The sequence below is a fragment of the Apteryx rowi genome, unplaced genomic scaffold (assembly GCF_003343035.1).
Source record: "Apteryx rowi isolate R43461 unplaced genomic scaffold, aptRow1 scaffold_228, whole genome shotgun sequence".
NCBI classification, from domain to species: Eukaryota; Metazoa; Chordata; class Aves; order Apterygiformes; family Apterygidae; genus Apteryx; species Apteryx rowi.
In genome coordinates, this window is record NW_020448619.1 from 143,417 (window position 1) to 158,946 (window position 15,530).

Here is a 15,530-nt window from a genome sequence, read left to right on the forward strand (position 1 = left end):
GAGTCCAGCTTTGACAACCTGGCAGAGATCCCAGTAAGCTAGTGCCATGACTGAAGAGTTTCCAGGGAGCTTCTTATTGAAGACTGGAGTATAACCTCAAAAGGCACCTATGGGCGCAGTGGGAAATTCAGCCCAGTGCAGTCCACTACTTGAGGCGGGTGTATGAGGCACCATGACAGGCCAATGCTGTTTCATCGTGATGAGCAGCGCTTCACTTCCTTTGCAAAAGGGACCCCAGCAACTCTTGTGTTAATTTGCTGGAGACACTTCCTAGCTGTGAAGGGCAACAGGGACAGGCAGAAGCAGAAGTGTACAGCAACTGAGCACAGAGACAGCCATTACCAGGATGATCCCCAGGGCTGGGGCCACCCCTTCTCCTGCACATGGGAATGCTGACAGAGGGACTAAGGTTCTTTGCTCCTCCCCTGGAAATTTGTGCTGGAGAGACTCCTAGGCTCACTTGGTGCCCCAGGCTCTGCAGGATAGGGATTTCCTCCACCGGTACTGCTGTCTCCGTGATTCCCTGACAGAGGAAATGGCCAGGGGAGCTTATCAGCCAAATCCTGTTGCAGCTGAACTTGGAAGCAGCCTTCGATTTCTGTACCATTTTCATCTAACATATTGCACTTCTTCCTCACTGCTGGTCTCCCCAGACCTTTCATACTCACTCATTTCTTCTCTCTGCCTTTGTGTGCACCCTGAGGCCACCCTCCACTGAGCATGAAAAAAGAGTTCAGGCCCCTCCTGCCTAAACCTGCCCCCAGCATCTTGCATCAGGAGAACCCAGAAATGCAGTCTCAGTTCCTCCCCTTTCTTATTCCAAATGAAATAACTCAAACAACCAATCTGTCATCTGCCTCAGAAACTAGTAACTTCATTGCTAAGTGGTGTTTATCATATACGAGAAGGGCAAATCCCTGGAAATGGAATTTCAGGTCTGATCAGAGCAGATGCCCATTAAGACACATTACACCAAATCTCTACCTAAAGCTCTGCTATCACACGTCTGTTACCAAAGCCTTCAGCCATCCCACTGTCCACTGTCCTTTCCCCCATGCTTTGAGAACACCTCACACCATTCAAACAGTACATCTCCCTTTCCAAATCCACAAACACCAGCAATTTCATCTCTGTCTTTAATGGGAGCTATCAAATCAAAGGGAAAACAGATTCTGTGAGCAGGCTAGTATTGTTTCCGGTGATATCATTGCACCTTGGTATCGGAGCTGCCAACACACCTCGGAGAGGCAGTACTAGAAGACAAAACAGGGAAATGCATCGAGGCAGGCAGCTCTGGTGAACAGAACGTGGCGTGGGAGGTGCTGGAGTGTCACACTGCAGTCTCACAAGTGTGCTTCACGTGTTCCCAAATGTACTCATCTGCGGGCAGACATTTCAGTGCATTCTATCTGGTCAGAAACATATGTGAGCATACAACCCCCCAGAGGGGCTTCGGGATCCAAACAGCCTGCTGTTCCCTAGAGTTCAGGGGTCTGGGTGGGAGCCAGAGGGGCTCTTCCTTTGAAGAGAGGATGAGGGTAACTCCCAAGAAGGTTTCCATGGGCTGCAAATGGAAAGCAGTGGAGGGAAAGGAAAAAGAGAGAGACAGAGAAAAAGAGAGACCACCATTATTATCACAGCAATAATTCTTACCTGTCTTCCAAACTTTTCCAACACACAAGCCTCATGGATCCCACTGTTACCTGTCCCTCTCCCCTCCCCTCTTAAATTAGCATGTAAAATTATATCATTCTTCCACACATTATAAATCAGAAACTAGGGCTACACACCCATCCAGAGACAGCAAAAGCAAACCTCTCACAAGCATCTCCTGTCATGCCAGTGACACCAAGGCTGCAGTTCCTTTGCTTTTGCTCTCAGAGCAGTTCTTACTAGTTCAGATACCAGGCTACAGGCCACCAAGCACTGGGGGTTGATCCTTACATTGCGCCCACCAAATAGAAAGCCAACCCACAGATGTAACTGTATATCAGTTCCACATCCAGCAAGCATCCTATAGCAACAAACTAGTGCAAATGCTATATGAAAGGAAGAAAACACAGGTAGCTTTTGTTTTTTGAATGTCTATTTAAGATATAAAATTTAATTTGCTAGGGAACATTGAACTATATCACAGTACATTGCCAAAGCAAGTTTTGCACAGAATCTTTGAATGTGTCTATTTTAAACAGGCAGCCTGTAAGTTACTGAAACAGCTCTCCTCAGAAAAAGAAGGTGCTCATCAGTGGGATATCACAGTCTGTCTTATTCTTCACCAGACTAGAAACTCTTTCAAGGAATTAGGTAGTAAATGCAGTAGGCCAATATATCTCCCAAGAACATGTCTTGTTCTTCATGATCTGTACAGCACTGGACATTCAAAAATTATTTCCTGCACTGTAGCGTAGCAAGGTGGCTATTGCAGCAACAGATAATGAAAAGGAATGTGACACATCGAAACACTTCAGCAAGGGGAATTTAGAGAAGCAGAAAGTAACTACCTAACTTAGAAGCTGCTGGGGAAGCAGATGTGAGCACAGAACAGGGGAAAGCCCCAGGGGAGCTCTGACCGCTGGGACTGCAGCTATGTCTCACTTCGAACAACGGGACTGAAGGGAATATCCACATTTACTATTAACGTTTTTACCACTCCTAAAAGAGAGATTATGAAATTGCTCTCCCCAGGCAGTGGCTGGTCTGCTAAGATTGTCTGTTGAGCTGTGATGAGTGCTTGGCCACAACAGAGAACTGCAGCTGCTCTTTGTCACAAATTAATGTCAGTAGAAGCTCAGGTCACTATGAAATACTGTCCTAACATTGACTTGCTGTTGGAGACAATTGCTGCTGTGCTGCTGGGAGGTGACATGCCTAGGAATACCTAAGAGGCGAGCAGAATAACAAGGAAATTACCTTTCTGCTATGGCGCCACACTAAACAGTTTGCATTTCCTTGTCTAAGAACCTTAGAAATTAAAATACCACACTAGGCTATTGTCTCAATACTGATAGACAAGGAAGGTCACCCCTCCCCCCAAATGCCCGCCTCTGAAACATTTGGGCTTGCACTGCAGGTCTCCACTCCAAATATTAGCACACATTGATACTGCCTCATTCACAAGGTCTAGAAAGTCAAAAGCTTCTAGCAAGGTTTAAAAGGACTGTGTGAAAGAAAGAATAGTTTTGCATTGTGTCCCACAAGTTCTCTCCAAATCACACATGCACACACAAATACACATACCTCTTGCATGTATGCTCACAGTACTGTCTGATGCAAAAAAGGGGAGCTGAAAGGTTTGATTCAAAAAAAGCTGTGGTGTTCCCTGCCTCTTTCCCCCCTCCCCCCTTTTTTAATTTCATTTGAAATTCTGATTTTATTGATCTTGATCAACCAGGAGAACTCTGCCAATGACCTGAGAATGAACATCCTTCTGCTGAGAAGACAACATACAAGCAAAGTCAAGGCAAAGTGACTTTACTTCATTTACAATACTCACTGCATTTATTTTTGATTACATCTGTTCAACACAAATGCCTGACAGTTAAGAGGATGGCTGTCTCATAAATGATTCAGTGTTCCTACCTATCCAAGTAAGGACTGAGAAAGCTGCAAATCCATATTTCTAAGTAGTCTACCAGCAAAGCAGGGACTGGTCAGACGTGATATTCCTAGGACTTCTAAGCTAGAAAATAAAGGAAGAATAATCTTTTTGTTCTTTCTCCCTTTCTGCCTTTTATTAAAAAAAACCCCAACACCCTGGCTGACTTTTTTATCCAGTTCAGGGAAAACCAGATATACTTGTTCCTTTTCTAGTCAGTTCTTTCATATCCCAGATCTAAAGTTTGGAGGCATGGAAGCAGTACAGGAACAGGCGAGCAACTCAAAGCAAAGCATGATTGTACAAAACAGGAAGATCTTCTAGTTCGTTTTCAAAAACTAAGAACAATAATTGAGGAAACAGACAACAAGGCCTCTCCCACCATAGGCTTATTGCACATAGCAACTGCTATCTGATCCAAAGAACCTTTTCATTTAGACCCCCTAGGAGGGACAGTCCCCTTGCTATTAGAGCAGTGAAGCTTGCACAGCCCTGCAGAGTGGGGAAGATTACTGCAGACTTGTCAGGGCTTATGCTAGGAGTCAGTGTGTCCTGTTTCACGCTCCCCTCTAGTAAGGCCATGACCCAAGCAGTTGCAGCACAGCCTTGGACCCTCTCCCCACTTCTTAAGCCCACCCATTAGTAGCCCCAGTTGGGTGCAGGGAAGGCTAGAGTGCTGGAGTGCACAGTATTCAAGGATCCCTGCTGGAAGACAATCTCCCCAGCTGCAGCCCAGCACCATAACTTCCTCCCTGCCATATGGACCCAACTGGCATGCACACAGTGAGGGGCAGAAAACAAGGCAATCTGCTAATGCCAGGCTCAGCTCTCTTGCGCAGGGACTGCCTATCAAGAAGCACTGGGAACCTGCAGAATGCAAGGGAGCCCAGAGACCCACCACTGGCCATACTGTGGTGGTCACCTCCCGGACAGAAATCCTGGGCCCAAGCTCAGTATCTGGCTACTGGATGCCAGAAAGCAGCTATCGGGGGGTGACAACAGGAATGCACAATCAGAGACTGCAGCTGGCATGCAGCAGCTGGCATGCAGCAGCTGGCTAAAAGTAGCTCAGCATGGAATTTAACTCTTGGCCATTTGAATCTGAATTTCAAGTGCAAGTCACCCTACCATCTATTTCTGTTTGCCTGTGTTGCTCCTCTGCCCCACCATTCACCAGGCCCAGGAATTTTTCCCTTGCAGAGCAAGAAGCTGGCATTTTAGAAGAGCACATTATTCCCACTCCCCAGAAGACAGGAAGAACATTTCTGCAGTACTTTCCCTGTGAATCTGCACAGGGGAGTTTGGGACACATTAAAACAAGACTTGCCAGCCTATGCAGGGTCACTGGAGATAACAGCTATACCACACAGGGCAGTCTTGTCAATGCCTTACTGATCTGGCTGAGCCAAAGGTCAACAGATCAAGGAGGACAGAGCAAGTGCTGTGGTCTGCCACCATGGGCAGGGGGAGGAAGGACTCTGAGCTCTCTCTGTGCTGCTCAGATTGCACACTTGCAAGAAGTACAGCAGCCCCCACTGTAAATCCACCTTAAACCCAGCTGCTGTTTTAATCAACATCAACCTTACCCAGGCTGTCTGCTCTATCGCCTACAGCAGTCTTCCTCAGTTCAATACTGGCATATCTCCAGGCACAGCTCTACCTCACAGCAAGCCAGTGCTGTCTCTGTGGGCAGTCATCTACCACCCACCAGTCTGGACACTCTTACAATTCCTTTTCATCCCCAGAGAGATGGAGAGAGGACACAGCAGGGAATGGTTTCCTTTAGTCAAGTTAACCATCCTTCTTCCACCCCACTGTTTGATGCCTGGAATTAAGTCTTTACCATACTTTTCCCAAAGAAAAATCACACAGATCCAGCAAATGTCCTGGGATTCTTTGTGGAAGCAAGTGAAAAATGCTGCAGCACAGCAAACCTCACAGCAGTGGCACAGACCTTGCTAGCATAATTATGACCAAGTATGTACATCTGGTAATCATGAGGTTATTTTGGGTGATTTCCATGAAAAAAAAAAAAAAGAAGGAGCAGGGTTGATACCTAATTATAGACCCATCTATGTACCCATAGACAGAGACAGTGTTCTGTGCTAGTTAAACTATTCTATGGCAGGAAACTACCAGGACAGAACTGATAAGGCCTACAAGTCAACTGCTTTCAACCTCCTTCTGGGGCTATCAGGCACCTCACTATATGTACCTCAGCCCTTCAGGACCTGAGGGAAGCCACCTGAACTTCTACCACTTTCTCAGGTTAGCAAAGAATCAAACCTGTGGCAAATAGGGCCAGAGACTGGGGTGTGTTAGGTCTCATCTCTTCCAGGCAGAGTTAGTGCTAAGCTTTGCACAGGCAATTGCATTGCAAAGGCCCAGGCAGAGATAGAAGAACCTGCTTCCACAAGCAAGTACTTACACAGGAATCCCACAAAGGGTGACGTGTGCCCGTGCTAGGAGTGCCCTCACTTCATATACTCCCCTTCGCTCACATAGTCCATAAAAGACCCTGGCAACTCAGCAAAATCTTCCAAGACAAGACTGGTAGAGTCCTCACCCAGCAGGTCACTGTCAGGCCGGGAGGCCCTGGGGTGCGGAGCAGGTGGAGGCAGTGGTGGCTGCGGAGGAGGCTCTGAGGCACTGGACTGGATGCAGTCAGGCGAAGGGTGAGGTGGCAGCTCCTCACACTCCTCCAGCTCCCCCTCCGCCTCTGAGGAGGCTGGTCCTAGGACGTGGTAGAGGCTGGGCAAGCGGATATCAAAGTGAAGGCCGAACTTGGCAAAGAGCTTCTCATTGAGGGAGTACAGCTTCTCTGAGATGTCATAGCCAAGGTGCGATGAGAAGAGGCGGGCAATGTAGCGGTCCCTTCTCAAGAGGAGATACAGCTTCTTCCTTGGCCAGGTGACATAACTGCAGTCGGTCTCGGCCGTCAGTGTGACCTGCGGGGCAGGGAGAAGAACAGCACAAGGAAGGAACAGAGTAAGTTGCACTACTCTGGTGGGAATCATCCACCATGGGGACGTGCAGCTCCTCTCTGATAAAAGACTTTACTCCCTTTGATACCCACTCTCTTCGGGGATGGCAGAGGTGGAGAGCCAGAGCATCAAATCTGTATGATTAGATAGATCTTTACCCTCCTCTGCTTCTTCCCCCGCAAAAAACGGAAACCAGGTTTTCCTATGTTTTTACTTTCTTGCTTTCAAATCATGATCACTGTTTCTACCTGAGCAATGCAGCTGAAACGAATAGGGTGGCAGAGACAGCATGGAGGGCCTTATCCTTCTACAGAAACAGAGGGGCAGTTCTGCCTGTAAAATATGCCCAGATCACTGGCTGCCACCCCTTCCCCAGGCTGGGTCACATACCCCCATGCTTTGAAAAGGTCTGGGGCATGGGAAGTGCCACCTGGTAGGGTTGCCTTTTCTTTCACTGGAGGGACATTGCTTCTACCCAGCTCTTGCAGGTGCTGTAGGGCAGAACAGCATTTAACAACGCACAGCAGCACAGGGCAGTTTAGCAAGAGAGGAAGACTGTCATAAGCAGTTGTTACCATGTTTGCATGTAGAGAGGGAAGGGAATGGACAGTTAGAGGATGTCAGACATAATAATCCAAGGTGGAACAGAGTCCATCTCAGGCTATTAGAAGTTTCATTTGGTTGATTTCAAGTACATTCATTTTGCTTTGGGTTTTGCCAACACAAAAAAGGCATTTTTTTCCCTAGCCATAAGACTAGGTTAATTATAATAATAAAAAAATCATATACAATATATGTGTGTGTGTTGAAATATAAATATAATAATAATAAACAAACCATAAGATAGAGAAACACATGAAGGGTCAGACTGCCTTGGGCCAGAGAAGAACATCCAAGAGCAATGGAGACACCGGCATGCGAACAAGCGATAGAGCCAAAATATCCCAGGGGCTCCCTTTCACTCTATATCCAGGGGTCTCCTTGGTCAGCCACCATGGCAGAAGGCCACTGGGAAGCTAAACATGGCTTGGCTACAAGTGTGTGTCCTTGGGTTTGATATTTAATGCCATAGCCTTTGCAAGCAGCTGCCTTACGAAAGAAATATAGGAGCGAGAACCTGACAACTTTCCCAGGCTGAGGTGAGAGGGAGTAAGGATCACATGGAAATTTGAATGACCAGATTCTCATTTTCCTAACCAATGTCTGGCAAAGCTATTGAAATTCTCTGCTTCTCACAAGGGATAAAGTAAAATGTAGTGACAAAACCTCTCTCTTAACCAGGGCAGCAGGACAGAATTCACTCGTGAATCCCCCTGACACACATGCTCCTGCATCTCATCAGAGCTCATAATTCAGTCTTCTGGGGGAAAGAGTGCCAGTCATGAAACCCAACTCCTCCAGACACTGGGAACCAGCAGTTCTGTGGGAAGAAGACACAGCCAAAGCAGAAAGCATAAGGAAACTGGATTGTCTTATGGAATGAGTCAGACTTTTGCCATTTTTTGCTAGGCCCAGAATTGAAGCTGCTCAACCCAGACAGCTATGAGGAGAACTTGAACAAGAAAACCCTTCCCTGACTTCCTACAACAAAGCCCTAAAGTCAAACATGCTTTCTTTACCCAAATGATTTTGGTGTTGGGAATAAAATTGAGATAAACAACCGAGTTTTGTTAACTACTCAGATAAGAGGAACTGATGGGTTAAACAGCTGCCAAAAGCAGCACATCACCATAACTAAGCATGGCTGCCAAAAGTAATGCCCTGCCAGGAACGTGGACTTGTCACGTCTCACTTAATGAATGCCATTCTCACATAGCCTGCTCTTTTCTCATGCTCCTAAGTAAGCAGACCTGGTTTTGAGGCATTTCCAACACATCACTGCAGCCTTTCCGCCACCTACAACCCTCTCCTCCCCTCCTGGTGTCAGGCACAACTGATCTCCCTGACCAGCTGCATCTCATTGAGCAGGACAGGGGCCAAGAGTGTGGTGCTTTGCAGGGCTGTGCTGTAGCCCCGGCACCAGCTTGCTCTGGAGCTGTCTCACACACCACACAAAGACACTCAGGAGGTCTGGGAACATTCAGTTCCACAGAAATTACCTTAGAAAACATTGCAGATATCTTTGCAGGTCACATGTCATCCGGCCAGCCATCTCCTCCCTTAGAGGGAATATTTCCCCCACCCCAAGTAGCACTGGGCAGCCACCGTTCTCTCTACTTGGTTCTTATGCAAACACAACCTGGGAGCTAGCAGCAATCTGCCACTGGGCTGGGGACCTGTGCATGGGGCACCACCACTGCCAGCACAGGCACACCGTAACTGCCCTGTTATCTTGACCTGACATCCCAGTTTCTGCTGCCCACCTCCTTGCAAATTGTAGCTCTATGCCACATTCACAAGGTCAGTCATCACCTGCAACTGTTCTTCTCGCAAGACCATAATCATCAGTATAGCTTTCAGGAGTGACTGCCATGAACCCTCTCACACAGTACAAGGGCCAAATTCAGAGCTGAGGGAAGCAGATTCTGAGAGCTGCCCCGTTTTAACCAAGTCTGAACTTGGCTGCCCTCATAATAAAGCATCATCATTCCCTCATGACTGTCCCATGCTCCCAAGGGATTAGCAAAATCCCTCCTTATATGCCCTAACTGGCATATTCTAGGTTCACATCCTGATAGGGACCAGCCTATCTTGGCTTGCAAGTTAAAGGCAGAGAGATGTGGGCTGGAGTAATCTCCTCCAGAAGGAAAGCCAAACAAATACTATGGTGTTGACAGCAAGGGCAAAACCCTATTTTTCAGTTGCTGCAAATAGGAATTGGTCTGACCTCTAAAGAAGGGATTCTTGTACTCAGAAAGAACCATATTCAGGCTTGAATCATCCTTTCTACTTCTCCACCCCGAACACATCATCATCAGAAACTTCTGTGTGGAATGGGATATTTATGGATTTACATCACTATCACATTTTGCCACAGCTGCCATCCTGATCATGAAATGATGCATCCCTCTGGCAGTATGCAGGGCAAATGCATCAATACAGGTATTAGAGAGCACCGTAATGGAAGTGAGCCAGCAATCCAATGCCTTGTCTCCCTGGTAACCTACAACCAGCACCCCGGTCCTTGCTTCAGAGGAAGGTAGAAGCACAACAACACAGCGGATTGTGCTGTGCTGTGCTGTCAGCCATGAGGAGGGGTAGGAAATTATTCCTGGTTAGCTTTGAACAGCAGATATGAACCCACTCTGTCCCTTTCCCAGGCACATAACTAAGTGGCCAGGAGCAAGCCTAGGCTACTACAGAGCCGAGGCAGTTGCACAGAGTTACCTGGAAAGTTCCTTCCTCAGAGGGTCGCAGTGACTCCCATTCTGGAGAGTCCAAGAACTGATATGGAAATATATAGTGCAGGAATTGTCCATCCTGGCTCACTCGGATCCTGCAGAGAGGACAGATGACACACACAAAGCCACTTAAGCCACAAAATAGATGTTGCATGAACCTGACTGGCTCACAAAATGTGCGGGCAGCCTGTCCCTACCAGGGAGGAATGGCCTCCCCACCTGGCACATGTCTTATACCCTCTCAAGGGCATTTGCAAATGCTTCAATCTGTGGGGCTGTCCCCCCTTTTTCCGTGGGGAACCATCTTCACGGAGGCCACTGCCCTTCCCCCATATTCCATCTGTGTTTCTTACAAAAAGCCAGCCCTCACAGGTGCAATGCTTGCTCATGAACTAGAGCTTTTCATCGCTCAAGGCTGCTCCTTTTCAAGTACTTCTGACTGTGGCTCTTGGTACTTACCTCTTCCTCCTCTCCTCATAGTTTGGGGGGGGGGGCGAGGAGAAGGAGAGGAAATAAACCGTCTTGATGCTGGGAAGCCTCTACACCCAGAACCCAAAAAATGACACTGGCCATCCTTCCTGGCACATCACACTGCAAGCTCATAGTTTGCTGCCATTCATCATTCAATCTCTTTTGGCCTCTTTGCCTTCCAAGTATCCCTTTCTCCTATTTTTGCTGCAATTGCCTGGCAATGTCAAGGTCAAACTTGCACCCAGCTCTGCTGTGGAGCAGAAAGGAAGAGCTGCACAGGCTGTGGCAGGAAATTTTGAACTCTAGGGAATGCAGGATCCATTTCTGACTCTGCACCGTCACATTACTGTGTGATTTGGGGCCTCTTGCTCCCCTGCCCCCATGTCCCCCAGCTGTATGATGCACAAAGGCAAATTAGCCTTCAGGAATCATAAGGCTCCATTCATTGTTAGTAAGTCAGTTGGAAACACCACATGGAAAGGTCAGGGAGTTGCAAGGCAGGCGCTCTGATCCAGGCACATTCTGCCCTTCCAAGACTCCCCTGTCTCAATACTTTTCAGCTTAAAAGGGGAGCACCATAACAGTAGCAATGGTCTGTTGGGTCTGCAAGGACCTCACAAGCTCATTGCAAGGCAGTAGACTGGGTACCAGGAAATAGAAATCCAACCCCATCTCTACAGAGCATACTATACCAAAGGAGATGCATACTTCCCACTGCAAAAGAGAGCAGAACTGCCCCTCCAGCAGTGGCTGGCTGCTGCAGCACTTCCATGCCCACAGCGCAGCATCAGAGCATCTGGTGTGAGGTAAGACAGCACAAACTCCTCCCGCTAGCATTATTTGCAGGTATGGTACACTACAGAGGAGGCTGCTCAGCACAGCTGTTTGGTGAGGGGAAAGACATCTAATGAAAATACATGTACTCAATTTCCTCCCCCTGCAGTTTCTTAGTGGATTAGCTCTTCTTCAGATAGCGGAAGCAAGGAGGCTGGCAAGTGCACAGATCTGCTTTACTCGGATAGAGCCTGCTTTTTACACAGTCCCCTCCTCCCAGCACAGCCTTAAGACATGGGCGCAAGGCGAGAGCAAGATGTGAACTGAACAGAGACCTGAGAATCAGGATTCCCTAGGTTCGAGCTGCGACTCCTCACTATTTTCCTGCAATGTACCTTACACTCCTCCTCTTTAGGCTTCAGTTTCTCCCTTTTTCAAAAAGAAGGAAGAACACAACTCACGGCAGAGAAGGATTTGAATTCTTGGACCAGGAGAGCTGTACAAGCACTCTGAATAATTAGCCTTGAAACATCCAGCACTTTCTGAGCACACAGTAGTTGGGCTAGGTACGTTCAGTTACAACTGCCTGCAGAGGGAGTCTTTTAAAGGTGTTATTTATGACATGCTTTGAGATCACTAGAGAAGGGTTGTTAGCAAAGCATTTGCTGCTGCCTTTTGCCATTTGGCATCGGACAGTGGTCCCAGGATGCTCTTAATACATTCTAGAAAAGGTGGGAAAGGAACAAACACCAAGAAAAGAAAGGACAGCCCTTCTTCTTTACACCTCCCCTCCCCCACCAGGGAGGATGGACCACTGCAGTAAACACATGAGCTCCAGGTGACACTGGGTTTGTCTTCCCAAAGGAAAATCCTTGTGAGACACAGTTCCTACAGCTTAACACCGTTCACATTTACTGGTGTCTCTCCTTTCCCACTCCCAGTTAATGTCGATGCCAAGTGTCTGGCAGCAGGTGGAAAGCTAGTATCGCTACCACCTTTCTATATTTCGATTTTGCAAATTGGAAAAGAGATAAGCTCATATAAGCATGCCACTGGATCTCAAGTGAACAAATGTCTGTACTTCGTTAGCACAGTTCACTCAATAATCAAATCCCCAGTAAACGAACAGCAACTGAACATTGCTTGCAGGCAATCAGCTGCGACCACCTACAGGTCCATGGGGTCCTCCTTGATGATCCAGAGGAAGGAACATCATGAATGGATGAGAGCACAGGGAAAGAAAGAGGCCTAATGAAGGGGAATCCATCACAGGAGAGCTCGCTCTCTTCTTAATGAAATGATTCTCAAAGTGAAAAATTTCCAAGCCCTGGGAATAGAGGGTAGAACCTTTCCCTTCAACACAGCTGGCCAGGGTGAACAGGTGAACCAAAGACTACTACTCATCATACTTAGTGCATGGCCATTCACATCACAGAGACGTTTCCAGTACCCACAGAGACCACAGGTTCAGGCACATCTTCCTGCCTTGAGAAACAATCTCTCAAGGCTTTCAGACTCCAGGTGCTCTTCTATCAGAAATAACATCTCTTTAAAATGACAGAAAAAGAGATAAGAATTCCCCAACAGTATTACAAGCAGGGCTGAGTTGGCAGCTTCACTGTATACAGTTTGATTATGCAAACCCCTCCCTGAAATATTCTAACTTTAAAAGACGCCCCAAAACAAAATAACAAACCCATCCCCCAACAGACATGTCTCAAAGCCCTTTTAGGGGAAGGAAATCGTCACCACCCATTTATACAAAGGAAGAAAGACTAATGCATAGAACAATAAGCCACACTGCTTCACTATCAGGCTTTGTTCAGAAACAGAGAGGCCTTTACCTGCCAGACAGCAACAACGAGAGGCGGTCAATGGGTGTCTTGCCCTCCACTGCGTAATTCTGGTCTCTAACTAATGACCGGACTTGTTCTTCACAGCACTTCACAACTTCTTTGTAGACTTCCAGGGGCACCTGCAAGGGCAGGTACATGGTCTTGTAGAGAAGGTCAAACTCTTCTGGGATGATGTCTTTGTGGAGACGGTAAGCCAGGTGAGCCAGCTGAAGCAAGCAGACTAGGACAAGCAGCATGTTCCAGATGAAGATATCCAGGCCACAGGCACTCAGCCAGCCCCACAGAGCATAGCAGAAGTAGCCTGGGGCCAGTAGGCCAAAGATATAGAGGGAGCCAAAGATGCCACTTCCCCCCATGTACCCCAGGAGGACAGTGCAACTGGCCAGCTGGTAGGCTGCTCCCTCCATGTGCTCTTTCCAGGCATCGCACACAGGGGGCTGGAGAACGGCCTGGTCCCAGGAGAGGCTGCTTCCACTCATCCTTCCCCGTTCCCCACCCTCCCTGTTCGTCCTGCTTTACAAATGAATTGTCATACAAAAAGTCTGCAGATATCTAAAAGCAGAGCCTCCAGGTAGCTGTTCCTCCTCCTTCTCTTGAGCACCAGCCAGCCGGTTCCACAGCAGCGTGCTTCAGAGCAACACGGTAAAGTGCCTCTGGACGTTTTCACTCCTGCCAAATCCAAAAGAGCTTGCTTTTCCTCTTTACGGTGTTCAAACTGGCAGCTGGCCCCCACACTAGCCACACCAGTACCGATCAAAGCTGGCAAATACGAGACCAAAGAGCTCAGTCAAAGAAAGCATGGAGGCCATTAGCTGGAAAACTCATAGAGGAGAGGACTGGTTAGAGATCTTGTTGCACTGTCTCTCTCGCCAGCCCTCCGGCAGTGAAAACAGAGACTGTGAGAGAGCAGCGGGGCGGGGAGGGGAGCAGAGCAGAGTGAGCTTGTGTTGAATTTGGAATGTATATCACTTGGCAACGGAAAGTAGAGAGACCCCAACTGGATAACCATGTTTGGAATTGAAATCCAAGGAGCAAAAGCAGCGAGGAGAACAGAGAAAAGGCATGCACCCGCTACTTACATAACTCAGACACCCAGATAAGCCCAGCACAGTACAAAGAGGAGAAAGGAAAAGCTAATTTATCGCTGGAGACTTTAACCACACGTAGGGTTACACACTGCTCTTCGCTCTTGCAGAAGAGTGCCTTTCATCCAGCACAAAAAAGGAAAAAGGTCATCTCCCTCTTGAACCGTAAACTAGTAGTGATGGCAGGAACTTAGCAAAAGAAGGGAGATTGATTCTTGGGAAATATTTTCCAATGATAGGCTGTGTAGCACAGCCCCCCTACAGAGACAGTGGCAGTTCCATGTTGTGGAACATTTTAGACCAAGAGATACATGGTAAAATTCTGCATGGGACCACACTTGGGAGCATAAGGGACAAAGCTAAAGTAAATGAGCCATTAGGACCCCACTGTGTCTATCACGAAGATGACACTATCCTGCCTAAAAAGTCTAGGAGCATAACACTTGAAAGTGTGTTTTGCTGGGAAAGTCTCATCAAGGGAGGATTCTCTTATCCCATGGACAACAGGTTCTGGAGAAGTTCCTTTTTCATCTCATACACAGGATAAAGGATATTGGGCAGGGATGGGGCACTTTGAGCAGGTCTTCTGTTTGCATCTCCATTAAAACAAAAAACAGTGATTCTGGTAGTGTTGAGAAACCCAGCCTGGGCTGGTGCTACTTGATGTTGGCAGAAGGCAAACTCCTTGGGAAATACAGTGTCACTTCTTTTATTATTATTATTATTTTTTTAATAGTTATTTAGAAACATCCTGGGCCTTCAATGAACATGAAGAGAAAATCAAACACCTCTGGATCAGCTAACGTGGAATACAGACACAAGAGGGACCCACTGAGTTCAATCCTCCACAGTCAGGCATGGAAAAGGCATGTAAATGCAAAGGGTGCACAGAACTGCCACTCTACCAACTACTCCAAGGTACTCCAAGGCTGCAGCACATTTCCCAACAACCTCAGTCAACCTAGAAAGCTCTAACAGGAGATCTCCCAAAAAACAAACAAACAAAAAAACCCAATGCAATGTACCATACAGAGAGCAGGAGAAAGAGGCCATCACTAACATCATAGGTTTTTGCTTTTCTTGTGAAAAGACAGATAGAAGAGTACTAGGTAACAATGCCAGCAGTCAGTACGCACATTTCGCCTTGATCCAAGGGTCCAGCACGTTCTCCTTGGTTCTCACAGGACGGCCATAGAACAGCAAAGCAGAGTAACTCCTCTCCTGCTTCTAGTAAAACACCAGTCATAAAGGCAGAATCTGCCCAGCTTGCCAGGAAGTAGTTACATTTCGGGCATTGACACAACCTGTGTGGTCAGTCAACAGGATGAAGTCAGCCTGCATGGGTCAGTGGAGTAGAGATAGGATTTCAAGACTGGTTGTGTTTCAGGATGAACTTGCAGCTGCCCTGCCTTGCATACCATTCC

At 47.4% G+C, this 15,530-nt stretch overlaps 1 protein-coding gene across 2 annotated transcripts; it reads right to left on the reverse strand.

Moving 5' to 3' along the window:
- Positions 1–1,122: 1,122 nt before the first annotated feature.
- On the reverse strand, positions 1,123–14,107 carry POPDC2 (popeye domain containing 2). Of its 2 annotated transcripts, none has more exons than XM_026065499.1 (4): positions 13,010–14,107; positions 9,907–10,015; positions 6,162–6,543; positions 1,123–1,564 (listed from the first exon to the last, which is right to left on the reverse strand). In XM_026065499.1, exons 1-4 carry the CDS (start codon positions 13,498–13,500, stop codon positions 1,479–1,481), a joined length of 1,068 nt encoding a protein of 355 aa, XP_025921284.1. In that variant the 5' UTR covers positions 13,501–14,107; the 3' UTR covers positions 1,123–1,478. The 2 variants fall into 2 exon arrangements, with proteins under 2 accessions (XP_025921284.1, XP_025921283.1); XM_026065498.1 differs by having other exon boundaries at positions 1,476–1,564; positions 6,024–6,543.
- Positions 14,108–15,530: the final 1,423 nt, after the last annotated feature.